The sequence below is a fragment of the Phacochoerus africanus genome, chromosome 15 (assembly GCF_016906955.1).
Source record: "Phacochoerus africanus isolate WHEZ1 chromosome 15, ROS_Pafr_v1, whole genome shotgun sequence".
Classification (NCBI taxonomy): domain Eukaryota; kingdom Metazoa; phylum Chordata; class Mammalia; order Artiodactyla; family Suidae; genus Phacochoerus; species Phacochoerus africanus.
In genome coordinates, this window is record NC_062558.1 from 32,567,465 (window position 1) to 32,593,303 (window position 25,839).

The 25,839-nt window shown below is 47.3% G+C and overlaps 1 protein-coding gene across 3 annotated transcripts in view; it reads left to right on the forward strand.

The window, feature by feature from the left end:
* CUX2 (cut like homeobox 2) overlaps positions 1–25,839 on the forward strand; it is a 275,020-nt gene that overhangs the window by 142,754 nt on the left and 106,427 nt on the right. For all 3 annotated transcript variants that reach the window (XM_047760177.1, XM_047760179.1, XM_047760178.1), the window contains exons 2-3: positions 22,053–22,163; positions 25,711–25,758. In XM_047760177.1, the coding sequence (XP_047616133.1) occupies positions 22,053–22,163; positions 25,711–25,758 (159 nt within the window). The remainder of the gene's footprint in view (positions 1–22,052; positions 22,164–25,710; positions 25,759–25,839) is intronic.

Here is a 25,839-nt window from a genome sequence, read left to right on the forward strand (position 1 = left end):
TGGCTATGGTGTAGGCTGGCAGCCACAGCTCCAATTCAACCCCTAGCCTGGAACTTCCATATGCCATGAGTGAGGCCCTTTAAAAAAAAAAAAAAAAAGAGGTGCCTGAAAATGCTTGGTAAATATGTCTTTGGATACTTGAGTCCCTCCCTCTCTTGCCTTATTCCTTCAACAAGTATTTATTGAGCACCTGCTGGGTGCACTTTTCTGAGTGGACATTCCACCTTAAGAAATAGGTTACTAGCACGACATATTCACAACATCAAAAATAAAGAGCAGATGAGAAATGGGGGAGGGGACAAGGATTATGGAATAGGGGTAGGAGAAGCAGTGGGAGAGAAGCCCTGCTCTTTTCCTTTCGCCCAAGGAGACAGGCACCTGGATGCCGGTACTGCCACAGGCCAAGGACACAACAGTGAACAGGACAGATAGGGACCCTGCCAGCAGTGTTGAGCAGGGGAGGTGGCAAGAAGCAAGCAAGCAGAGGCTCAGGAGTGGTGTGAAGGAAGCCAGCAGGTGCTGAGAGAAAATAAGAACAAGGTCCCATTTAGGCCTGCCTGACAGGGAGGCTTGGGAGCAGTCATAGGAAAACCTTGGGAAGAAAGGTCCAGGCAGGGAGGCAGCAGGTGCACAGGCCCTGTGGGAGCCTAATGCTTAGCCAGTGAAAGGCGGAGAGGCTGGAACATAAGGAGCAGGAGGCCTCAGGGCAGAGAGGTAGGAAGAACCAGATCACACCAACTCACTGGCCTTGGGAGAATGTGGGACCTTAGCCTCAAGAGCAGTGGGAAGGCATCGCGGAGTTTTCAGCATGGGGGTAGTGGAATCTATCTGAAATATGTTTGTGAAAGCACCCTTGGGTGCTGTGGCAGAACTGCTCATAGGGAAGGAGGGGCAGAGGAAAACCATGACTGACTACTGCAACGGTCCAGGCAAGCAATAATGAAGGCTTGGTGGCAGCAGAGATGGCAAGACGTGGGCAGATTCAGGAGTATTTTGGATAGAAGGAATAGCTGATTCTCCCTCCTCCTGCCTCTCCCTCCCCTTCCGTCCCCTGCTGAGCATCCATTCAGACACGTGCACAGATTTTAAGGGTGAAGCTTGATGAATCACCACAACTGAACACACCCATGGGACCAGCACTGAGATGAAGAAACGGAATGTTCCCAGGCCTCCAGAAGCATCTCTTGTAATCCTTCCATTGCTCCCCCACCCCCGCCCAATATAACCATGCTCCTGACTTCTAATTGCACGGGTTTGACTTGTCTGTTTTCATACTTACATAAGTGGGATCGTATGGTGTGTACTCTTCTGCATCTGGCTTCTTTTGCTTGACACTACTTTTGTAAGATTTATCAATATTATTGTTTGTTGAAGTTCATTCATACTTGTGGCTATACTCTAGTATTCCATTGGGTGAATATATCACAAATTTATTTGTCTGTTCTGCTGTTAATGGGCATTTGGGTTGTTTCCAGTTTGGGGCTCTTACGAATAGTGCTTCTATGAACATTGGAGACCAGTGCTTCTCAAACTTTAATGTACTCATGAATCACCTAGAGATCTTTTTATGATACAAACCCCAGTTCAGTGGGTCTGGAGGGAGGGGCCCTGAGTTTTTGCATCTGTCTCAAGTTCTCAGGTGTGGCCAATGCTGCTGGTCCATAACCATGCTTTGCCTAGTGAGACTATTTTTGGCGAACATATTTCTCTGTGGTAAGTGCCTAGGAGTGGAAATGCTGGTCATAGGGCAGGCAGCATCTGTTTAACTTTAGTAGATGCCACCAAGTAGTGTTCCCAGACATCAGTTTTCACCCCACCAGTGGTCTATGAGAGTTCCAGTGGCCCCACATCCTCGTCAACACTTAGTATTGTCTTTGATTTTAGCCATTCTGGTGGGTGCATAGAAGTATCTCCTGGTTTGAATTTGCATTTCCCTCATGACAGTGAGGTTAAGTGTCTTCTCATGTGCTCATTGCTATCAGGAGCTCCTCTTTGGGTTCAAGTCTCTTGTCCATTTTTCTCTTAGATCATTTCTCCTTTTCTCAATGAGGTTTTAGGATTTCAGGATTCTGGATACGATCCACTGTTAAGTAAATGGCACAAACGTCCCACGCCACAGCCTGGTTCACCTGTTCTTTTTAATTCAGTGATTATCACTCAGGACTTGCAGGGGATGAGGACGGAGATGCCCACTTTCCTTATTATAGCCGACTTAGAGTCTGTCACCAGGATGGTCCCTTGAGCTTCTTATTCATTTATACACTCACACTCTTGTCACTGGTTTTCCTAGGCCAGGGGGCTCTCCCCATGTTTATGGTGGACCTTCCTCCACCACTGCCCCTCCCCGTGACCCCAGCTGCTCAAACCAAGGTGTCCACTTAATCCTGACATCCCTGTGACATCTTTCCTCCTCTGATGTTTTTGACCACTAGACTAGTTCATCTTTCCTGGACATCCAGAGAGCTTCCTGGCATTATTAGCATATCCACAGATTCCATGTATCTTCACAAAGACACGCTCTCAAAGAGCGTGGTTGATGCCAGGCCTGCAGCCTGGAGGAGTGAAGGCAGGAGAGAGGCAGTGAGCTGACTAGGTCTGTGTGCATCTCTGTGGGAGCCTGGGTTAATTATCCATCTGCTTCACCCTTGCACTTACAGCACCCACACACTTCAGCACCCCTGCTTTTAATCTAATGTGTGCCTCATGAGAGAATGCATGATGGAATTTTCCAGAAGCCACAGGACATGTGATGATGTATCACTCCGATGGCTAACGAAGTGTGTGCCTGTATATTATTGTGCTTTAAAAATTACTGTTTTAATTCTGAGTTCCTGTCATGGCACAGCAGAAACAAATCTGCCTAGGAACTATGAGGTTGCTGGTTCAATCTGTGGCCTTGCTCAGTGGGTTAAGGATCTGGTGTTGCCGTGAGCTGTGGAATAGGTTGCAGACGCGGCTCGGATCCCGAGTTGCTGTGGCTGTGATGAAGGCCAGCAGCTGTAGCTCTGATTAGACCCCTAGCCTGGGAACTTCCATATGCCATGGGTGAAGCCCTAAAAAGCAAAGAAAAAAAAATTACTGTTTTAGTTTTAAACATGGTAAATATCGATCACAGTAATCTATACAGACAAAGCCCTTTGGGGACCTCAGTCATTTTTAAGTGTATAAAGGGTCCTAAGACAACAAAAGTTTGAGAACTCCTGTGTTAAATGAATAAATGAAGGGATGAAGTGTGTCCTAAGGAGTTTGGACCTGGCTCATCTTTAAGGGGTGGAGGTTGGAGGACAGCATCCTGGTGGCTGCGTAGAGAATGGATCAGAGGGAGAGAAGAGAGAGGCAGGAGTCCAGGAGAGAGGCGGGTGCGGAATTACCCAGGCCCCTGACCTCCAAATATGCTTTGACCCAACACAAGCATCTCTTGCAGAGCCAACGACTTGACTGTTCCAAGGTGTTTGCTACAGTGGAACAATTTGAAATAATTAGAACTTTAGAAAATGTCTTTAAACACTCTGGTAATGGGCATAAGAAAACACTTGTGAAGTGTAATCAGTTATTAGCAGCTGATCAATTATCCTCATGGATAGCTGTTGTGGGGGGGAAGCTGAGAAGCAATAATAAGCCCCTTGATTAACTAATTTGAATATCTTTGGAGAACAAATTCCGAAATTTCTTTCTATTTTCTCTCTCGCTATTGTAACAGGCCGCACATCTGCTGGATAAAGGCGGGCTGCAAATGGTAATGAGCACTCTGCTGTGAACAGGCTCCTTGTTTGGGATCCTGGGAGAAAGGAACTGGAGGTGTGGGGGTGGCGAGCCAGCCAGGCCTGGGGACCTCACACGGGCTAGAGGGCAGTCCGCTCTGCCCCCTCTCCACAGAGTGTTGGGGACTGAGGAGAGCTGGCTCCGGTGGGCAGCAGGCACAGGTGGGGACACCCATCTAGGAAGCAGCACAGATAAGACCTTCTAGGACCAGCTGGGCCGGGGCAGTCCCAGGATGGAGTGACTAGTGAGAGAAACCTGTTCTCAGCCTCCCTAGGCCCTCTAGGTGAGAGGCTTATAAGAGGTGGGAGTGCTGAACTGGAATGCTCAGGATCCCCTTGTCTCCAGGGGTCTCCGATTCCACAAGGTGTCGTGGACGTGTCACATCACTGGCCTCACACCACTAGCTTACAATGGCCTTCTGGTTAAAGTGAGTTTCTGGAGCCAGACTCCTGGGTGGAATCCAGCCCTGCCAGCTCAGCTGTGTGACCTTGGGCCAATGACTTAACCACTCTACACCCCAGTGTGTGCCTCTGTTCAAAGTCAGGAATAACAGTGCCCGCCTCACAGTGTCCTTTTAGCACGGGGCCAGTGCACTTCCATCATAAGTGCACTGGAAATGTGAGTCATCGTTGTTATTAGTATTCGCTTCATCCCTTGTAATTAACAGACTAGACTGGAGTTTGCAAACTGGCAGGCCAGGGTCCAAATCCCCCAGTAAATCTGTTTTGTTTGGCACAGGCTGTATTGTTAAATTCTGAATTTGTTGCCAACAGTTAAAAATCGGGAGATTTTCAAATTAAAAATCTCTATTTGGGCTTTTCTGTAGAACCAAACCCTCTGACCCCACTAAGCTCACAATCCTCTGTGGCACCCGTCAGCCAGAGCTGAGAATAGCCACCCCCTTTCTCTAGGACACCTGTCTCCCATTCCTTATCCCCCCCAACCCACCCCTGCCGCCCCTTCTTTCCTTGATAACACCCCAGCCCTCACCGGTAAGCCCTGTGAAGCCTACGGGGAACAGGTCAGCCTCTTCCCTGATGTAGGTGCTTAAAGCCCATCAAACGAACATGGCTTTCCGATGAGGGTTTGACTTCCTGGGGCAGGTCTGTTTTGAGAAGATCTTTAGCACCTAGTGGTCCTGCCAGAGAGACCAGCGACCTCCAGCCTTGGTTTGGGTGCCCCTCTTCCCATGTCCCCCCACCTCCTAATGAAGGTCCTGTTCTCTGCTGTTCCCTCTCTCCCCTCTGTCCTCTCCATCCCTCTGTGTGAGATGCTCTGGAGATCCCCACACTGGGTGTGGAAACACCCACCCTGAGCAGCCAGCTTGAGGCCTGCGGCACCAGAGAAAACCCCATACTCTCCTGTGGTCCGTACCTGCGGCCACTGGTCCACGTCCATCTCATTCAGAGAAGACTTTTAGTTTGAAGCTGTTCAAAAAAAGCGTCTGAAACCACCTTTAAAATTCCTCCCTCCTCCCGCCCAACAACTTTTTCCCCCCTCCCCTGACTGTTCCATTGCTTAAAAATGGCTTAACCAATTTGGGTTATTTTTAGAAAAATGCCTGGCATGTTGGCTGACAACCTGTATTCTAAGTTTCAACCTGATACAGAAAAGACAGAGTTTATAAACCCCTAGGGGGGAAAAAAAGAAACACATAAAACATTGCTTTAGAATAGAAATCATCTAAAACTGACCCCATGGATCCTGGCTAGCAGTGCGTCAGGTGACACATGGAACAGGCACCAGCCACCAGCTTGAGGTTTCAAGGGCGCAGAGTAGAGTTTGTTCTTCTGAGCTCCCACCAGCATCACTGGGAGACTTGGATGCAGCATCCTCTGGACTGCAAGATACAGGACAGACACAGGTTTGAACCCTGGTTTCACCATGCTGTATTCTTGAGCCAGGGACGTACCTTCTCTGAGCCCTCAGTTTTGCCATCTGTGATATGGGGATACTAGTAACCAGTTCAGGAAAAATGCTGATCAGGGAGCCTGGTACCCAGTGACACCCAGTAACTTGTCCATAAGTGTCCCTTATTGTCATGGTGGTCCAATGCAGAGACAAAGAGGGCTCTGAAAAGAAAGCTAGAATGAGCTTAAGGGTTTACCTGGCAGCTGACTATAGCTTTCCCTACCTCCTGATTTCTTTTTAAAAACAGCTTTATTGAGGTATAATTTACATTCAATAAAATGTACCTACTATACATATACGGGTCAGTGGTTTTTTAGTATTTATGAGGTTGTGCAGCTATCCAATTTCACCCCTAAAAGAGCTTCCTGATTCCACTCCTAGTCCCAGGACGTCATGAATCTACTTTCTACACCTACAGATGTACCTTTTCTGCATATAAATAGGATCATACAATATGTGGTGTTTTGTGTTGGCTTTTTTCATTTACTATTATGTTTCCAAGGCTCATCCAGTAGCAATTATGGGTATTTTGCTCTTTTTTATTGCTAAATAATATTCCATTGTATAGATAGACCATATTTTGTTCATCCATTCATCAATTGATGGACCTACAGATTGTCTCCACTTTTTGGCTACTGTAAATAGTGCTGCTGTGAACATGCATGTACAAGTCTGTATGTAAACATATACTTTCACTTCTCTTGGGTAGAGGAGTAGAATTGTTGGGTCGTAAGGCAAACTTATGTGTAACTTTTTAAGAAATAATTAAGGTGTCTTCCAAAGTGACTCTATCATCTTGCAGTCCCACCAGCAGTCTATGGGCATTCCAGCTGCTCCACATCCTCACCAGCATTTAGTCATGTCTTCTGGAGATTTGAGCTTACATTTGTGGTCCCAAGTTTCAGTCGGGGTTTGGGCTAGGCACTTGAAGAGATGAATGGCAGGTGAGGGTATGGGACTCATGAGACAAAACTGCACATCCTAGATGTTCTAAAGTTAGTGCTGTCCAGCAGAACTTTCTAGGATAATATGAATGATATATATCTGAACCATCCAGTATGGTGGCCACTAGCACCTGTGGTTTTTGAGCCCTTGAAATATGGCTTATGAGACTGAGGAACTGAATTTGTAATTCTATTTCATTTAAATTCATTTGGATGTACTTCATTTAAAGAACCACATGAAGCAAGTGGCTACCCTGTTGGACAGTGCAGTTCTTGGAATTTCAAGATCACTGCTCTCAGTATGATCCTGAGGATGGGTCAGAGTTCATCTTTTTCAATCATAGCTCACTGGGATAAGTTAGGGCTTCGGGGCTGCATGTACCCTGAAATATTGCTCCTATATAGTACATGGTGTCTCATGGCGGAGGGAAGCATCAGAAGGTGTGCTGTGGATTTAGGTCGAGGGTCAAGAGAAGAGCATGGGTGGGCTCTGGAGCCAGGAGTACACAGGTTCAAATCCCAGCCCTGTCACTTACCATGTCTGTGACCTAGGACAGGTAACCTCTCCTCACCTGAGGAATGGTGTAGTAACATCACTCTTTATTGTTGTTGGTTTTTTGTTTGTTTGTTTGTCTTTTTGCCATTTCTTGGGCCACTCCCACGGCATATGGAGGTTCCCAGGTGAGGGGTCCAATCAGAGCTGTAGCCACCAGCCTACACCACAGCTCACGGCAATGCCGGATCCTTAACCCACTGAGCGAGGCCAAGGATCGAAGCCGCAACCTCATGGTTCCTAGTCAGATTTGTTAACCACTGAGCCACGACAGGAACTCCAACATCACCCTTGAAGGACTGTTATAATGCTCAGAGAAGAATGGCCATAAATCCCCTAGCATGGTGTCTGCCTCTTAGTGTAGGCAAAAACGTATCAGCTTCCATTCTTGTTATCTTTGTTGTTGTTACTCTGTCCAGCACCCAGAGCAGTATAAATGCCATGAAAGCCCTCCCTCCATGCCTTCATCCATGAAAGATAAGGTGCTAGACTGTCCGCACTGGATGGGCAGTGATCTTGTCTACCGCAGCCACTGGCACAGAGTTGGCACTCAGATGCATGTTTGATGGGTGAAAGAATGAATGCCATTGGCTTGTCGATGAGTGGGATGTAAGCAACATGAGGATTTCTTGAAAGAACAACAGACATTCTCCTTTAGAAAATGTGGTTTGAAAACAACATTAGGTTCAGCATCTGCAGTGACCTGTTTTGTGTGAGAGCAGAGATGGCTTCCCTCCCCTTGAACAAGTGCTTTCATCTTGGAATGAATGTGCGTTGGCTGGGTCAGCCAGGCCAGACCCGCCGCCCACCAGCAGCCCCAACCAGATCCATCTGAAGGGATCCTGTAGCTGAGTTTACACAGTGAAAAATGTGGCTTTAAAATGTGAAGGGATTTTTTGGAGTCCCCATCATGGCGCAGTGGAAACGAATCCAACTAGGAACCATGAAGTTGAGGGTTCAATCCCTGGCCTCGCTCAGTGGGTTAAGGATCCGGCATTGCCATGAGCTGTGGTGTAGGTTGCAGACACAACTCGGATCTGGCGTTGCTGTCGCTGTGGTGTAGGCCGGCGGCAACAGCTCCTATTCCACTTCTAGCCTGGGAACCTCCATATGCCACACCCAGGTGCGGCCCTAAAAAAAAGATGAAAAAGACAAAATAAAATAAAATAAATAAATTAAATGAAATGTAAAGGGATTTTTTATCCTAGTAATTCCCCCAGGCTCTAAAATATCAGGACATGCTAACATGTCAGGCAGCAGGGCACCCTCCCAAGAGTGGTGGGGAAATATCCCAAACTGTCCTATGGGGAACACACTAGTTCTACCTCATTAATCCTGAATTTTCTCCCACCCTGTTTTCTCTGCTCTTTCCTCCTTATTCTTACTCTTTCTTTCCCACCTCTGAGTCCCAAAGTAAGCTATGTCCATTCTTCAGGAATTATTATTTTGTATTTGTGTGAAGCATTTGTAGCTATCAAAGTCTCTTCATATTCATTATATTCATTTGATGCACAAAGAAACTCAGTGCAGTGAATACTCATTCAAAAAGTGTCTATTAAGCCACCCTGTACACTCTGTACAGGCCCAGGTGCTGGAAATGCAGAAAACAAAAGAGACACAAGTCCTGCCCTCTTTCAGGTTGAAGGTGTAGTTTTAGTTTGTTGTTGGTGAAGGCCCTGTGGAAAAGGAGCAATAAGCAAGTGGATCTACTTGAGCATTTGGGGGTGGGGGCAGGGAGAGTGCCAGAGTCAGGGGGTGGTGAGAAGGGATTGCAGATAAAGGGAACTGCCCTGAGGGGTGGGAGAGAGGCTGTCATGTTGGAAGATAGAAAGCCATCAGCGTGGCTGGAGTTGGGGAGAGATGTCCGCTGCCATAAAACTGGAACCTTGAGCAGTGGCTGCTCCCTGTAGGCCCCAGTGGGGGGAATCTGGATTCTAATCTAAGTCCATGGCAGATAAATCCTGGAAGAGTTTCAAGCCAGGGAGAGGCAAGAGCTGAGTCACGTTTCAAACAGCTCACTCCAGCTGCTGCCTGGAAAATGGACCGTGGCAGGTAAGGGCGGGAGCTGGGGAGGAAGGAAGGAGGCCCTGGAAGCAGTCCAGGCGAGGGATGGTGGCAGCTTGGACGAAGGCGGCAGCAGGGGCGGCTATTATTTCTGGACAGTTAGAGATATTTAAGAGTGTGACGTGCCTGGGACTCATTTAGTGTTATTATTATCCTCACGGCACAGGTGGGGAAACCGAGGCTTGGAGAGGAGCAGTGACTTGGCCAGATCAGCACTACCAAAGTGTACCAAGGAAGATTTGAACCCGGGGCTGCAGAGCAGCTGCCACCCCAGTGCTCCGCACTACCCTCGGTCCTTTATTCTAGGTAGCTCAGCTTGATGTCCAACCCCCCATCTCTGGCTGAGATGATGCTCAGGACAATCACTTCCATTTCACAGATCAGGAAATTGAGGCTCAGGCATTAGGATCTCCCAGCTAGAGAGTGGCCGAATCAGGATTTGAACCCAGCCCACATTCCTCAGTCTTCATCTAGGCCCAGTGCTGGGAAAATGAGCATCCTGTGTCCTGGGCCTCTTTAAGCTCTGGAGGAAGTAAGTCCCTGGTCTCAGATCGGCCACTCTGTCATTCTTGAGTTTTCTTTCAGTCAATAACTACAGTAAAAATTCAATTCTCTACAGACTGTCTGTGTGTCTATAGGTAGGGGAAATTCTGTTATGCCTCCAAATACAGAGATGCAAGCCTCCTCGGGCGGGCCTGGGAAGAGAGCATTTGGAGAGAAAGGTCTCATCTGTGTTGTTTGGGAAAATGGCCTTTTGTGGTTTAGGGAGAGGAAAGGACCATCCCCTTCTGCAGAAAGGATCAGAGTCTTGTAGTTGAACTTTCCTGGTCAGGTCAGTGCCTGACCTTGCAGGCAGGCATTCTTGTCCATCACTTTATTTACATGCTAGTCGGGGGTCCTGGGTACAGTTTCAAGTAATTAAAAGTTGGCTCTGTGGGAATTTCAAATTAGTGGATGATGAATATTTTACTAAAATATAGATAGATAAAAAGGGATATTAATTCAGAAATAAAAAGTAGGAGTTCCCGTCGTGGCGCAATGGTTAACGAATCCGACTAGGAACCATGAGGTTGCGGGTTCGGTCCCTGCCCTTGCTCAGTGGGTTAACGATCTGGCGTTGCCGTGAGCTGTGGTGTAGGTTGCAGACGCGGCTCGGATCCCATGTTGCTGTGGCTCTGGCGTAGGCCAATGGCTAGAGCTCCAATTCGACCCCTAGCCTGGGAAACTCCATATGCCGCGGGAGCGACCCAAGAAATAGCTAAAAAGACAAAAAAAAGGAAATAAAAAGTAGCTCTTCATCTTCCTCTCCTTCCTCCCTTCCCTCCCTTCCACTGGAAATGGAAGGGAAAATTGTATATTAGGACTTTACATGGCTTAGTGTGAAATAAGAGCAGGACCCTGGACAGGAAGCAGCCAATTCGGCTTTTTATCAAGATGCTGGCCACAGGCTGAGATAAGGGACTCAATCTTGGGGTCTTCCGATTAGCAGGAGGCTCATAGGGACTTTTGGGTGACCCTGCCTGGGCCACCCCCATTCAGTCTGGGTCTCCTTCCTAGAGACGCCATTATTCAAGTAGATGTCTTCCAGCCCTAAAAAAATAGCACCGGTGTGTGAGATGCAGCCGCATTAGGCCTGGCTTTAAGCAGTGTCCTTGCAGGTTAGGAACAGCAGCGGAAATGGGGGGTATTTAGTGTGAACTTTGGCTTCTTCTTCCTCCTTGTCACCCTTACAAAATATTTTTCTTTAAAAAATGTTTTTCTTGGAGTTCCCGTTGTGGCTCAGCCCATTAAGAACCCGGCTAGACCCTAAAAAAAAAAAAAAAAAAAAACTCAGCTAGTATCCATGAGGATGTGGGTTCAATCCCTGCCCTTACTCAGTGGGTTAAGAATCTGGCATTGCCACAAGGTGCAGCATAGGCTGCAGATCCAACATTACTACGACTGTGATTTGACTCCTAGCCCAGGAATTTCCATATGCCGTAGGTGTGGCCATTAAAACAACAACCAGAGTTCCCATCGTGGCACATCAGAAATGAATCTGACTAGCATCCGTGAGGTTGCAGGTTTGATCCCTGGCCTCGCTCAGCGGGTCAAGGGTCTGGCATTGCCATGAGCTGTGGTGTAGGTCGAAGACATGGCTTGGATCTGACGTTGCTGTGGCTATGGTTTTAGGCTAGTGGCTACAGCTCTGTATCAACCCCTAGCCTGGGAACCTCCATATGCCACGGGTATGGCCCTGAAAAGACAAAAAAAAAAAAAAAAAGTTTGTCTTCACACTTTCAAAGTAAACTCCACAGACATTTATTAAACACTGATTCCTCCCATTTGTTTAGGAAGAAATTACATCTACAAATTTCTTTGAGTCCTCTCAGTAACTCCTCAGACGTCCCTGCCCCTATTTAACCAATGAAATAGCGAGAGGTCTTGACTTGCCAAAGTCGACAGCAGGTTAGAGGACAGGCAGCAGAGGGCCCAAGGACCCCTGGGGTGAAGGCCTCTATAGCATCCCCATGAGGGCCTTCTCTCTCCATCTCACCCTCAACCCCCTCTGGCCGATCCTCCCATTTGCCAAGTGGCCTTGATTCCTCTCCAGTGGGTGCCTAAAATCGGTCACCTCTCTCTCCTGCCTGTTGCTCTCACTCACCGTCACCCACCTGGCCCATGGCAGGATGTAATATTTCTGCTCTCCTGGCCTCCAAGCCCAGAGCTGCCTGAGCAAGGGCCTCTCTCTGCCCAGCAGCCCCCTCTGGCCCCAGTTCCTTCTTCTTTTTTGTTGTTGTTGTTGTTGTTGTTGTTGTTGTTGTTGTTGTTGCTATTTCTTGGGCCGCTCCCGCGGCATATGGAGTTTCCCAGGCTAGGGGTCTAATCGGAGCTGCAGCCACCGGCCTACGCCAGAGCCACAGCAACGTGGGATCCGAGCCGCGTCTGCAACCTACACCACAGCTCACGGCAACGCCAGATCGTTAACCCACTGAGCAAGGGCAGGGACCGAACCCGCAACCTCACGGTTCCTAGTCGGATTCGTTAACCACTGCGCCACGACGGGAACTCCCCCAGTTCCTTCTTGCCTTGCTCACGCAGCTTTCCAGCCTCGACCCCCATGAGTCCCTAAGATGCATCTAGGTAGTTAGCCTTTCCCCAGCATAGCCTGGGTTTTCCACCCTCCACACCTTTGCCCACATGTCCTGCCTCTCAGATGCCCTCCCCCAGATGCTGGCACCTGTGTTTTGTCAGCTGCAGCTCTCCCAATGCGCTTCCCTTAGGACACTGCCTGAGCATTTGCATGACCGCCAGCTCCCGCCACTGAGCTGCACGAGGCTCCCAGAATCCCACCTAGCACATAGCAGGTGCTCAGTAAATGCTTCCTTCCCCCCGAGACTGTGCGCCCCAGCCCTGTACAGCAGTAAATTTTCCCAGAGCTTTCTGGGGTTCCCACAGAGCTTCTTCTAACACCCGATATCCTCCCCCACCTCAAAAAAGAGGCTACTCAGAAAAAGGAATTCAAGAAAAAATGCATATATTTCAGCGCTGATGCCATGATTTGGAGAAAGAGGGACCAGGGTTCAAGGCCTAGCTCTGCTTTTGCATGACGTCATATCAGGTGAATGATATCATGTCTCCGAGACTTAGTTTCCCATCTGTGAAAGGGTTGAGAAGATGAGAAGAGCCAGGGCATAAAAAGTGACACCAAATAGTAGGCACTTAGTTCCTGTGATATGATGAGTAATCACTGCTGTGGCCCCTAGCAAGTGCCTGGCACATAGTAGGTGCTCAGTAAACACTGAAATAAGTGAATGAGTGAATGAATGATTACTTGATGTGAATAACCCCCCCCCCCTTTTAACTGAGGAGAGGGAAGCCTGCAGAGAGGAGCTGCCTGGCCAGCTCACCCAGCTGACCCAGATGCATTAGCCCTGCCTGAGAGGGGGTTCTTGGGGTCCAAGGCCCCTCACCTGACACCCGCTGGAGTGGAGACCACTTTATTTTCCTAGTGCCACGAGGTTTTACATCTGAGAACTCTGGAATATAAAACAGCAATCAAGGGCAGGAGGAAGTGATCGGATGTGGCTCCCGGGTTCGTGGCGAGATAATTAGGTGTTTGATTGGCATCCTATCTCAAGGACAGCCACCTCCAGGTCCCGCCTGCAGCAGGAACTAGCTTGTTTTCCTGGCTGATGCTTGGAGGTGGGGGTGGGGCCTTGGAGATGAGGAGGAAGCTGCTGGGGATGGAGGTTTGGGGCCAGGGTTGGCCAGCACATCTTTCACTTGCTCCTTTATTTATACATTCGTTCATTTAACTGGTATTGAGTACTTACTGTGTACCAAGCATCAGGGATACAGCAGTAGCCCAAACAAATTCCATGTCCTTCTGGATCTGACATTTGGGGGTGGGGTGGCAGTGGAAACAGGCAGTAAACAAAAAGAGCAGTAACTACATAAATGTGTTGATGACAAGTGCCATTTAGAGAAATAAGCAGAGAGAAAAACAAGTGAGGTAGGGAGGAAGTGCTTGCTATTTTAAATGAGATGGTAGGACAGGCCTTTGTGAGAAAGCAGTGTAAGAGCTAAGACCTGGAGGGAAGCAAGGAAGAAACCCATGTAGAATTCTTAAAAAAACCACAAAAAACAAACAAACCGAAAAAACAAAACAAAACAAGACAAAAATGGAAAGAAACCCACAGCATTTCGGGCAGAGGAAACAGCCAGTGCAAAGGCCCCGTGGCAGGATTGTGATATGTTCCAGAGCCCACAGAGGCTTTGTGTAGCTCAAGGAGAGTGAGTGGGTGGGGAGCAGAAGGAAGTGAGAACAGAATTAAGTCACATAGGGCCTTAACATTGAGGCACTTTGGCCTTGATGCTGAGTCACATGGCAGCTATGAAAGGGTTTTGAGCAGAGAAGGGACAGGATGTGACACGTTTAAACTGTATCTCTGTAGCTGTCTGGTAGGGAAAGGACTGTAGGAAGGTGACAGCAGCAGTGAGGAGCCCACTGATGAGGTTTCTGTGGTCACCCAGGCGAGCCTAGTTTACAGTGGCAGCAGGATGAGAATTGATTGGATCAAGCGGACAGGATTTGCTGACGAGAGTAATGTTCCCACTGTAACCCTGGGCCTCAGCCCAACACCAGGGCAGGGAAGGTTACTGCCCCCTCAGGACTTAGGGGTGATTGTGGCCCCAGCTCAAGTGTCAGCCTTGGCCCCTGAGCACCCAGCCCTTCCAGGCCCCTGGGCCCCCTGCCAGCCACAAGCCTCTCATCCTGCCTGCATCCACTAGAGGGAGGGCATGCCGTGACTCCACATTACGGCAGTAAGTCCTAGATGCACAGAGGCCAAGGGTCCGCTCAGACTCACAGAGCCAGTAAATAAGAACATCTGGAGGTCAGGGGAAGGTTGCCTCATAAGCATCTGGAGGAAGGAATCCAGAAGAAAGTGTGACCCTAGCAAATGGCTTTGTTTTTCTGCAGGTACCATGTATAAAATGGCACGTGCATCACAGCACCATTCATTTGCTCCCTCAACAGACGTTTCCAGAGAATCCACTGCATGCCGTGCACTATTGAGGCAATTAAATGAACTTTTATATGCCAGTTAGTATGGACCTAGTAAGCCCTCTATGGGACAGTTATCATATTATTGTTATCACTGCACTGGGAGTTTGCTAAGAAGTTGCTGGCAGCCTCACCCACACACCCAGGCCTCGGGGTTTGGCCACAGTCCTCTCAATGGGCTCTTTGACCTGATCGTGAACTATCACCCTCATCCAGCTGATGGAATACAGTAAAGCCAGCTTGGCTGGGAACTGTTTCTCAAAGGTACCGCCCCTTGCCCTGGCCTCGGATAATTGGCCCAATACATCTTGGCATCTGAAATTTACATACAGTGCAGGGAGTGATGGATGGCTCTGGTAACCCAGGCTGTCTCTCAGCTTCGGCTCAGTTATCCATCTCAGCGGGCTGCAGCGTCATCCGTCTTGTCTTGTCTCCTTGCTCATGGCAGGCCAGCATGTGCCCTCTGTCCCAGGTCATCCCTAGACCCCACTCCTAGATCCAGCCTTTGAGGCCTTTCTGAGGGCAACACTCCAGCCATGCCCCACAGCATGCCCAGAAACCCTTGTCCTCAGTGTTTGCCTGGGACTCTGATGGCAAAGCCCTGAATGGCTCCATGGAACAAGATGCAGAATGGGATGTTTGGCTCCCATAAAGAGGGCCCCATCTGCTCCTGCCACAGAGGTCTTCTCATGCTTATACCTAACAGTCATTCATTCACCAGTGTTTTTTGAGTGCCTTTTCTGCATCTGGCCTTGATCTAGATAGAGCCTGTGGCTACAGCTGTGAACAAGACACAGTCTCCACCCTTGAGGAACTGACATTCCATTGGAGAGAGTATGAGCACTGAAGATCCTAGACAGATGTGACAGGTTTATACAGTATCCCTGGGGCTGTCGCTATTTACAGTCCGGTTCTCGAGGGATCTTTGCAGTAACCATAGGGGCACAAAATTTTACCCCCATTTTAGAGACACAAAAACTGAGGTCGAATCTCTGGTCCAAGGTCACACTGCTAGTGAGGGGTCAGAGCCAGAATAGGACACAGGTCTGTGGTCTCTGAACATTGTCCTTGTTTCCCAGACAGACCAAGCTCTTTTAGGGTTTCTGACATATAGCACTCATTTATTCGTTCATATATTCGACCAATAGACATTTCTAGAGTGCCGACTATGTATCAGGAACTGTTCTAGGCACTGAGGATAAGGGGTAAAGGACCGAAATTTCTGTCTTGCTGTCATGGAATTTGCATTCTAGTAAGTAAAATTTAAGGAAATAAAATACATAGTGTGCCTGATAGTAATACATACTAAGAAGAAAACTAAAGACAAGAGAGGGAGTTCCCTGGTGGTTCAGTAGGTTAAGGATCCGGTGTTGTCACTGCTGTGGCTCTGGTTATTACTGGTGCAAGTTCGATCCCTGGCCCCGGAACTTCTGCATGCTGTGGGTGAGGCCAGAAAGAAAGATCATCTGGGCTGAAGAAATGAAGTCTGTTGAACCATGGAGTTGGGAGACTCTGGTGCCTATGGATTCCGGCAAGGAATTCAGTCTGGGAAGAAAGGAGAAAGATGGGAAAGGCTGGCACAGACCCAGTGACACCTAGATGGTGAGAGTGGCCATTGTCCTAGAGCAATGGAGAGCCAGAGGTGGGTTTTGAGCAGTAAAGGAACATGTCGAGGAAGAGTTTTTTTTCTCTAAATGAAACCCCTTCAAAGCATGGGAACATCTGAGGTCCTCTCTTCCTTAACCCCTGATCCCCAGTAATCATGGCATCATTTTTAGAAGGTCTCTTCTCAGAGCTGGTATTAGGGGGATGTGTCCGAGTATGGGGGTGTCTTCAGAGCCAGAAGAGTGTGAACACATGCTGGGGAAGTTGACATGAATGTGCACAACTCAGATTGTGTCTTATGTGTATTTCCACTATAAGAACATAGCATCTAGCTCAAAGCTTTGTACATTGTTGACACTTCAGGTCAAGATCATGTATTAAATTTCTTTCAAAACTAAGTGTTCTTGAAATTTCCCATCGTGGCTCAGCAGAAACAAATCTGACTAGCATCCACGAGGACGCAAGTTTGATCCCTGGCCTCCCTCAGTAGGTTGAGGATCCAGCGTTGCCATGAGCTGTGGTGTAGTTTGCACCATCAGATCTGATGTCGCTGTGGCTGTGGTGTAGGCCAGTGGCTACAGCTCTGCCGATTCAAACCCTAGCCTGGGAACCTCCATGTGCCACAGGTACAGCCCTACAAAAAAACCCAACCAACCAACCAAACAAACAAACAAAAACCCTACATGTTCTTGTCAGATTCCCAAACACTTGAACTGAGAATGTTCAGCTTGCGCTCCACATAAATAACCCAGTTTACCTTCCTCACCCAAGAGCTCCCTCCCCTCTGAGGAAATCCAGCCCCTTAACCAGCTGTGTGGCTTGGGCAGGTAGCCTAAGCTGCCTTTGCCTTAGTTTCCTCATCTTTAAAATGGGAGAATCAGATTCAGTTAGTGTTAGCTAAAGTGTGGGACCTAACCCACTGATAGGATGTGAGACGATTGTTAAGTAGACCTGACATTCAAAGAGACAGACTTGTATCAGGAGCAACAGTTAGCCCTTCTCAGTGCTCATCCATTCCTTTTCATTCGAACGGAAAAGGAAAGTCTCTTTTTAATACTGTACCTTCTTTAATGCCTCTCCAGCACTCGACAGCCTCCTTTTAGAACAAAGGCAGACAGCAGTGCTTTGTTTTCATTGTACTTTTATTTTAAAGACATTTGTTTATGGCATAGGATCCTCTAGTGATAAAAGGAATTTCCTTTTCAAATGGACTTTTGTTTTTTTAAAAAAAGAGGAAGGAGTTCCTGTGATGGCTCAGTGGGAACGAATCTGACTAGTATCCATGAGAACGCAGGTTCGATCCCTGGCCTTCATCAGTGAGTGAAGGATCCAGCATTGCCATGAACTGTGGTATAGGTCACAGATGCAGCTCAGATCTGGCATTGCTGTGGCATAGACTGGCGGCTACAGTTCAGATTTGACCCCAAGCCTGGGAACCTCCATATGCCATGACTGTGGCCCTAAAAAAAGAAAGGGGGAGTCCTTGTGTAAAGGTCAGGGATGGGCAAAATTTATGTGTGTTGCTAGGGTCAGAAGGATGGTTACTTTGGGAGGTACTAACTAGGAGAGGGCACTAGAGTATGAATATTCTGTATCTCTATCTGGGCAGTGGTTGTAAAGGTGTAAAAATTTGACCTTAAAATTGAACTTAAATCTATGCATGTCTCAATCAATAAGAAAAATAGGGGTAAACAGCAGTTCATGTAGAATAGCTATATGGCAAAATGCATACAGAGGGGTATATGTGGTCGAAGTTCAGACAGTGATGGACTGGAGAACCTTATAAGTTCCTTCTGGCTCATGTGTTCCAGGACTCTGAGTGCCTTGAAAGTCTAAGTGCCAGGGTTGCCCAGCAAGCTGATGGCAGACCATCTTGGAGCTTGGGACCCTCCCCAGGCAGTAGACACTTCCCATGGGCAATCAGTGGGGCTGTGGGTCCCATCAGAAGAGCCCTTCCTCCCTGCCCCCAGCATCTTTCTTCCTACCATTCCTGGTCCTGGGTGCAGCTCAGTCCCTGCTTCCTTTCTCTCTGCACACTGGCCTGAGCCTCAGCTGCATCTATCATCTGCTTCAAGCTCATTAAAATTATTTCTTTTTAGTTGCAAATGGGCTGTTTATGATGATCATTATTTGAATGGTCTGCGCCGGGCTCCGGGCTGTCTGTCTGCTGCTGATGGCCGGTTAATCAGATGAGTCTCCTCCCCGCCTGGGCCTGGCCCAAAGTCTGGGGCTGTGTTAATCATGGCTCCCCTAGGGCTGGGGCTGGGGGCTGGGGCCTGGGGGCTGAGTGGGAAGGATCCCAAGTTCTGCTTGATCATCAAAGAAGAAGCCCTGCTAGCTGTGTATATGCATGGTGGTTCAGACGTTTGTTTTTAAAACTCAGCTTCAAACCGGTGCTGATTTACGTTTATGAGCGTTTTTTACATTCCTTCAAAATAAATACAGTGCTGTGAGCTTTTTCATTTTAAATGTGTTTATTTTAAAAGACTTGTCAATTCTGTCATTGGCTGTCTTGCTTTGTTAATGTTCAAATAGCCAATCTTTTAGCGGGAGGAGGGAATGGTTTATAATGTCTTTGCCGGATAGAGTAAAACTCAGCAATACTCTGTCATCCTCTTATTAAGGGTGAGGGGAGGTGAGATTTTTACTGACCTATGAAATCTAGAACTCTTAAAATCACTGATCTAGTGGGACGTTCTCTGAACTCTCAGTTTATCTAAATTAATATCAGCCAACATTTCTTGAACACTTAGTATGTGCTTGATGCTTTACACATTTACAAGCTCCCTGGACATCCCCCTACCATGTGAGGAAGTGGAGCAGAAGCTCTATGAAGAGCAGGGTAATACAACTTCGCCTTTATAATCCACCAAGGAGATCATTCACACCTGAATGATTTAAAATGACTGTGATTTGTTTCTCAGTCCCTGTCTGAATCACTTTACAGACATGTTAATGTGTTTGCCATGTGAGATAATGTATACAAAGAGCTTAGCATGGTGCCTGCTACATGTAAGCACCCAATAGATGGTAGTTAATATTATTTACTATTATCATTGTTGTCGTTGTTGTTGTTAGCATACTTACCATAGAAATGTGGCAAGAATTCGGGGTTGAAAGGTGAGCACAGATGTAGGCCAAGTTGAGAAGAACATGGACATCAGTCCCATTGTCTGCACTTTGAGGAATGAACAGGAAAGACACCAGGAGCTGGGCTTTTGTGCAGCTGTGTTTGGGGGCCTGCTGATGTTCCCCATCTGGTCTCGCCTCTGCTTTGTCTGCAGTGTGGATGCAGCAGACAGATTTGCACCCACCAGCAGCCTGGGGGGTCGGGTGGAGGGAGTCCGTGCAGTTGAATGGCCTCATTGTCTGGTACAGCACATCAGACCGTTGGACTACCCTTCTCTGAGATTTCCCTTTTGGAACCTGGGTTTGATGTTTTAAATGAGGAGTCAAAGTCCAACCCCCACAAGGTTGCTGGGATGCTGGAAGAGAGGCATTCTTAAAACATGGTATCAGATATGATCATCCAAAACCATGTGATGTTAAACCAAGTCCTAGTTTTCTTTGTCCTGTAGCAATATAAAAATCATAGCTTTCTTTTCAAGATAGATGAGAAAAACTAAGAAAAACTGTGAGCACTCTGCCGCAATTCAGATTGACCATGACATTCTAGTTCCTTCTCTCCTGCCAAGTGAGTTCTGTCCACCTGGCAGCACCACCTGATCTTTGATCAGCCGTGTTTCTGCAGATATAGATCTCTCCCTTACTCACTCAATGTTTTGGTCATGATCGATTGTGGTTTCTTTATTGGAAATTACAATTGTTTTTAAATGATGATAAACCAGAAGTCTTCTTATCTTTTCTGTTACTTTGGCAGACTGTCAGAAATTGTTTCTGTCTCTCTCCTCGTCTCTCTCATAACACCTTGTTCCTCACCTGACTCAAATTTCCATGGGACGTTTGGACTGGAAGCCCCTACATGTTGGAGTTGGCGTAGCCAGCACTGTGGCATAAATTGGTTTCAGCACCTTGGAGAGCAGTGCATTCACGAATCCCTTGACCCTCTGTTTTAATGGTTGCTTTTTTGCCTCAACCTTTTCGCTTCTAATCTCATGATTCTCCAAAGAGGTTAGACATTTCTCCCGAAATAGAAATTCCATCCCCAGTTTCTCCCAAAGGCTCCACAGGCAGAGACACTTATCCCAGGTTTGGGGTAGGCTCTCCAGCCTCTGAAGAGTACGAGGTTTATGGTGCTGTGGTGAACTGCTACTGAGCAGATTTACCGACTCTCAGACATGATATAAGACAATTACCATGCATTTCGTCTCTTGGAGGGAAAAGGATTTGCAGCGGGTTAATAGTACTTTTATTTCATTATCTAATGGTAAAACTGTTTCATTGTGTGTGCAAGATGAATGCGTATTAGCGATGACAAATGGGGTCTTTCAACACGGTGCCGGGCCTCATCATACATATGTTAGATTAAAGAGTTCACCCTAGAAATACACTCGCATCTGCGTGTGTGTTTTTAATAAATCTGATTGCAGAAATTTATTGCATCACCGGATTTAGGAAATTATGGGGCTTGATTGCTGCAAATATAATCGGGTGATATATACAGAAATGCTCTTCGAGTTATGGTCCAGAAAAAAAGCCCATCTCAGGATGGTGCAAGAAAGCAGCAGACCACATAAACAGAGAATTTCTTGAATTATGCAAATGAAATCCATGACAACTCATGGTGAATTGTACTCCCCTTATGAAACTGCCACCATTAAAGTGAAGAAAGCTGCAAGAGGGGTGATCAAATATACATGTACGACCAGCAGACACTGTCTGTCATGTGTGAGCTGGAGCCTCCCCCACGTCCATCCTGCACTCTTTTTTTTCCCCCTCCATGGTACGTCCTGCAAAAACCTGGTCTGAAGCCTTCATTGCACATAAGCGGGCAAGGCTCCTTCCAATCTTTTTCTTCTGAATCCAGGAGTCTTCAATGAAATATTTCTATACTTGAAGTGAACCTTAAATGATTTACTGCAGGATACACAAAAGGTCAGCTTGCTTCTTATTGGCACCTTCATTTTTCCAAAATCTACTGAAATTAAAAAGCCATCTATATCTTAAAAGGCGTATTTATGAACCCTTAAGTGTAAGTAAGTCATAGTTGGAACAGTTCCCACCTCTGATATATGAAAGCTGTCGACAGCACTTTCTTACACTATAATATGCCCATACAATATGCCGCACTTTACTATTTTGACACGGTTTGGAGATGTTTTCCACAGTTACTGACAAGCTTATGCCATCACTCCTTTGGAAATTTAAGAGGTGGGGCAAAGGGATAGGGGAGAAATGGCAAAAAAAAAAAAAAAAAAAAACAGCTCCACCCAACTTTCTGGGAGACTGTTGATCTGGCCTGACTTCCGACAAGCAAAAAAGCTGTCCTGGGTATTTTTTTCGGTTGCAACCCCAGTTTTGTAAATTATTCATTTGTGCCAGGAGTCAATATCCTGTCTTTTCTCAGCTTTTTTGTAAGTTAAGAAAACTTGTTCGAAATGCTGTTTTATACGATGATTAAAAAGGAAAAGGAGGAAAAAAATCTTTTTCTTTTTTCTCTCTCTCTCTTTTATTTTTTTTTATTTTTATTTTTTTATTGTTCCAGAAGGAGCTTAATTCCGTCGCTTCCGAGCTGTCTGCACGGCAGGAGGAGAGTGAACATTCTCATAAACATTTAATTGAACTCCGCCGGGAATTTAAGAAAAATGTACCTGAGGTACAGTATAGTTGCTGTTATAGAATTAACTCAGTAGGAATGCAGATTTTTCTCTGTTCAAACTATATTTTGAAAATTGTAGACATAAGTGACTAACAAGAAAAGAAGCTAATTAGCCACAAAGAAAAATTACAGCCCCCAACCTTTCGGTATTTCTTGGTGTAGCGGTGCTCAGCAGTGCTGTATGGAGTAAGAACAGGATGCTTTTCCATGGAAGTCATTGTTTTTGAGGGCTCTGTAAAACATCCTTTTTCCCCTCACATGAATGTCTAAATCAAATGCTTGGCCTTGACCACAAAGACAATTGGTCTGGAGTTCCCGATTTTATTTTGCTTTCCCATTGGCATCTGGGAGATGACGGCTGTAGACTCTAACACCCTCTCCCGTCCTTCCCTCCCTCTCTGACCCTGCCTCCCAATCCTCATAAATGGGCCTCATTCTTCCCCTTCGCCTCATCCTTTGTGGCTCCAGCCAGCAGCTTTGTCTTTCCCAGCTGCCGTGAGTGTGGTCCAGATAGTGACCAAACCCCCACAATGCTAGGAATCCCCCAGGGAAGAGACTGGAATAGACACGTTTCTTTCTTCACAGGGGTGAATATGTGATTTCTTTTTCCTCTTCTATCAAGCCCCCTATTCCATCTCAATTTTTTTTTTAATTATGGAAATAAACACAAATAGGAGAAATGAAACCTTCTGACTCCATGTAATGTTGGCAGGGATGTGCCACATCAGAGCCATTATAGGCAATGGATACCCCTCCCACTCCCAAGCCAGCTGTGCTTCTCTGTAGTCAGCAGAGGGTTAACAGTTGAGTGCTCTGTCCTCACCTGCTCAGGTGGCCTAGATCTTGGAGGAGGGCCAGACAGGACCTGCCAGTCGGGAGGCATTAGACCTGGACATGTTGACTCCACTCCGCCTGTTGGAATCACCTAGGGGGCCTGTTGCCATCTTATGGATGCGGGGGGGCGGTGGGGGCGGGCATGGAAAGATGTAGAAGAAGTAGGCCTACCAAGGCGTCAGACCAAGCGAGCACAGAGAGGTCAGTCTCTTTGCCGTGAAATCTCCCTCACACAAGCCATAGATAGCTTTGGCTTGGTTCTCCAAGGCAAGAGTGGGAAGTAGGATCTCGTTAGCACTTATCCATGGAGGAATTGGGTGTGAGGGCAGAGGGAGGCTACGCTGGGCAAAGGGAAGGGACTCTCAGACCTGAGCCTCTCTACTGTGTTTCGATTTCAGAAAGGCCAAGTCAAGCCCTTGGTGAGAGTGGGAGCTAAGAAAGCTTAGGGAGATTCTGAACATCCTTCTCTTCCCTCTTAGAACAGAGGACAGCTTAGTCTTTAAACCAGTCTTTCTGCCCAGAAGGAGAACTAGAAGTTTTGCCTCTGACTTTTCCGTCTCTGGGAAGCAGAGATGAAATGGCTGTGGATTTTCCCAGCCCATCATTTTGTCCTCCTTCCCCTGGGCCACATGGGAACGCCCAGGTGATGAGGGAAATCCAGGCCAGGTTTTAAGCCTGAGTTCAGCTTACATAATTTTAATACTGCATAATTATGCAATTATGTAATTAGGAGGAATAAGTTTCCATTCCTATTATAGTCGCGCCTCTGAAAATTCTCATTTTTGGAACTAGTCTCTCCTGATGAGGAGAGTCATGCCAAGGCTTTATTTAAGAACATCATCTGGCTGGTGCCCAGCTCACCTCCTACTGGTGCCTTTGCTCATTTTCCCCCAGAGGTCAAGCAGACAGGGCAACAGGCTTCTAGAAATAGCTGGCATTGGCCCAAAGTCCCACCAACCCCACGGTGGCCCTCAGATTTGAATCCCCTAAATTCACTTGAGCGTGGAGTTGTCAACAGAGCCTGTTTGGGATATCTGTTGACCTGCATTCAAATTCCACCTGTGCCGCTCACTGGCTTTGGGACCTTGAACAAGCCAGCCCCTCTCAAGGCTTCTGTGTCCCTCTCTGTAAATTCAGGGGACTGGAGATGGTTTCTGAGCCCCTTTCAACACTAACAATTCCTGAACCCAGACCAGAGTTTTCCTGTCAGTTTGTCGTGTTTTGTTTTGTTTTGGTCTATTACAGTCTTTCGAATTTTACAATAAATTGACAATATTTAGCATCTCTGATTTCACCCCAAAACTCAGATTTCCCATATCTTTTGAGACTCTTTGATAGATCTGGCCACACAGAGGCTCCACGCCCACACGGCAGTCATCAGAAACAGTTGATCAGCTGTGTTCTGAGATTTGCCGTGGGACCTCCAAGCCTGTCTCCCTCATGTCCACTTCCTCCAGCCTCCATGGACATTGGAGTTTACAACCTGAACCTAGGTCTTCATAAGTTTCCTTTTCCATGCTCAGCCTGCCGTGCACCTTATGATCAAATAAATCCACTAGATTCACAGGCACTCACACGTGTCCCTCCTGAAGATCCCCAGCAAACTTCAGTATATCATTGGCTCTGAGAGGCCCTGGGGGCCACAAATCATAAGCAAGGGTAGCCAGGACCCAGAAGAAGGATGGTTTCCAGGGACTGAAACAACACAACCTTATTTCATAGTTAATTTATTGGTTTATTCTTCACCTGAAATACGTGTTCTCTAGCCCATCTCTTCCTTTCCTGCTTTTCTCTGCTACCCCCTTCCGTCTCTACTCTCTCGAGTCACCAGTGGGTCTTAGAAGAACCTGGAGCATTTAAGGTGGGGATCTTGAGACACTCAGTTCTAAAAGGCCTCCCTCTTGCATGCTGGAGAGAACTCATAGGAGTCCACCATGGGCACCCTTGGGTCTGGGAACCTTAAGGTTACTAGAGAGAGGCATGAAATTAGGGTCCAGAAATAGAAGGCTGCCTTCTGAAGACAGCCCAGTGTCATAGAGTTTATCAAACATTTGCAGAGCCCTTCTTCTGAGCTAGGTGCCATGGGATTTGACCCCTCCAAGCCCCCAGAAACTCCACCTTATGGTGAGGAATGAACCACAGCACAGAGGATATTGCTAAAATGCAAAATGCAGTCTTTGCTGGAGAGGGTAGCTGGGTAGGGAAGCAGAAGTGGCAGCCTAAGGAGACATCCCTTGAGTAATGCCTAAAGGACAGAAGGTTTTCATGAAGGGGCTTTGGTGACATGGCCCTGGGTGTGGAGCCTCTCCAGCCTCCGCTCCAAAGAATGGCCCCTGATGGCCCACATGTCCCACGAGGTACTCTGCGTAAAAGAGCATCCCATGATCAAATCCATTTGGGAAATGCTACTTCCTCTCTCCATCTCCCAGAAATCCCCAATGTGCATTATATTAAAGGCTCCAAAAAGTCCTGCAGGAAAGGAACTTGTGCTTGATGTGTCCCAGTTGGATTTGGCTTGGCACCTTCGCGTGTGTTTGTGTCTGTCGGTAGGTGTATCTATGAGGAACCCTCATGAAATTTCATGGCGTGCAGGCCCCATGGGACACCCTTGGGGAATGCTCAGTCGGGGGACAGCAATGAGCTGCAAGCAGGGGCCATGGGGGTAGCCCACCTGGCACCACGGTGAACTCTTCGCTGATCTCTTTTTCAGGAAATCAGAGAGATGGTGGCTCCTGTATTAAAAAGCTTCCAGGCTGAGGTAAGACCCAAGGCCCATGACATGTCACAAAAATACTCCCCAGTTCCCTCTCCTATCCCACTTGGAGTTGCCAGAGGATGC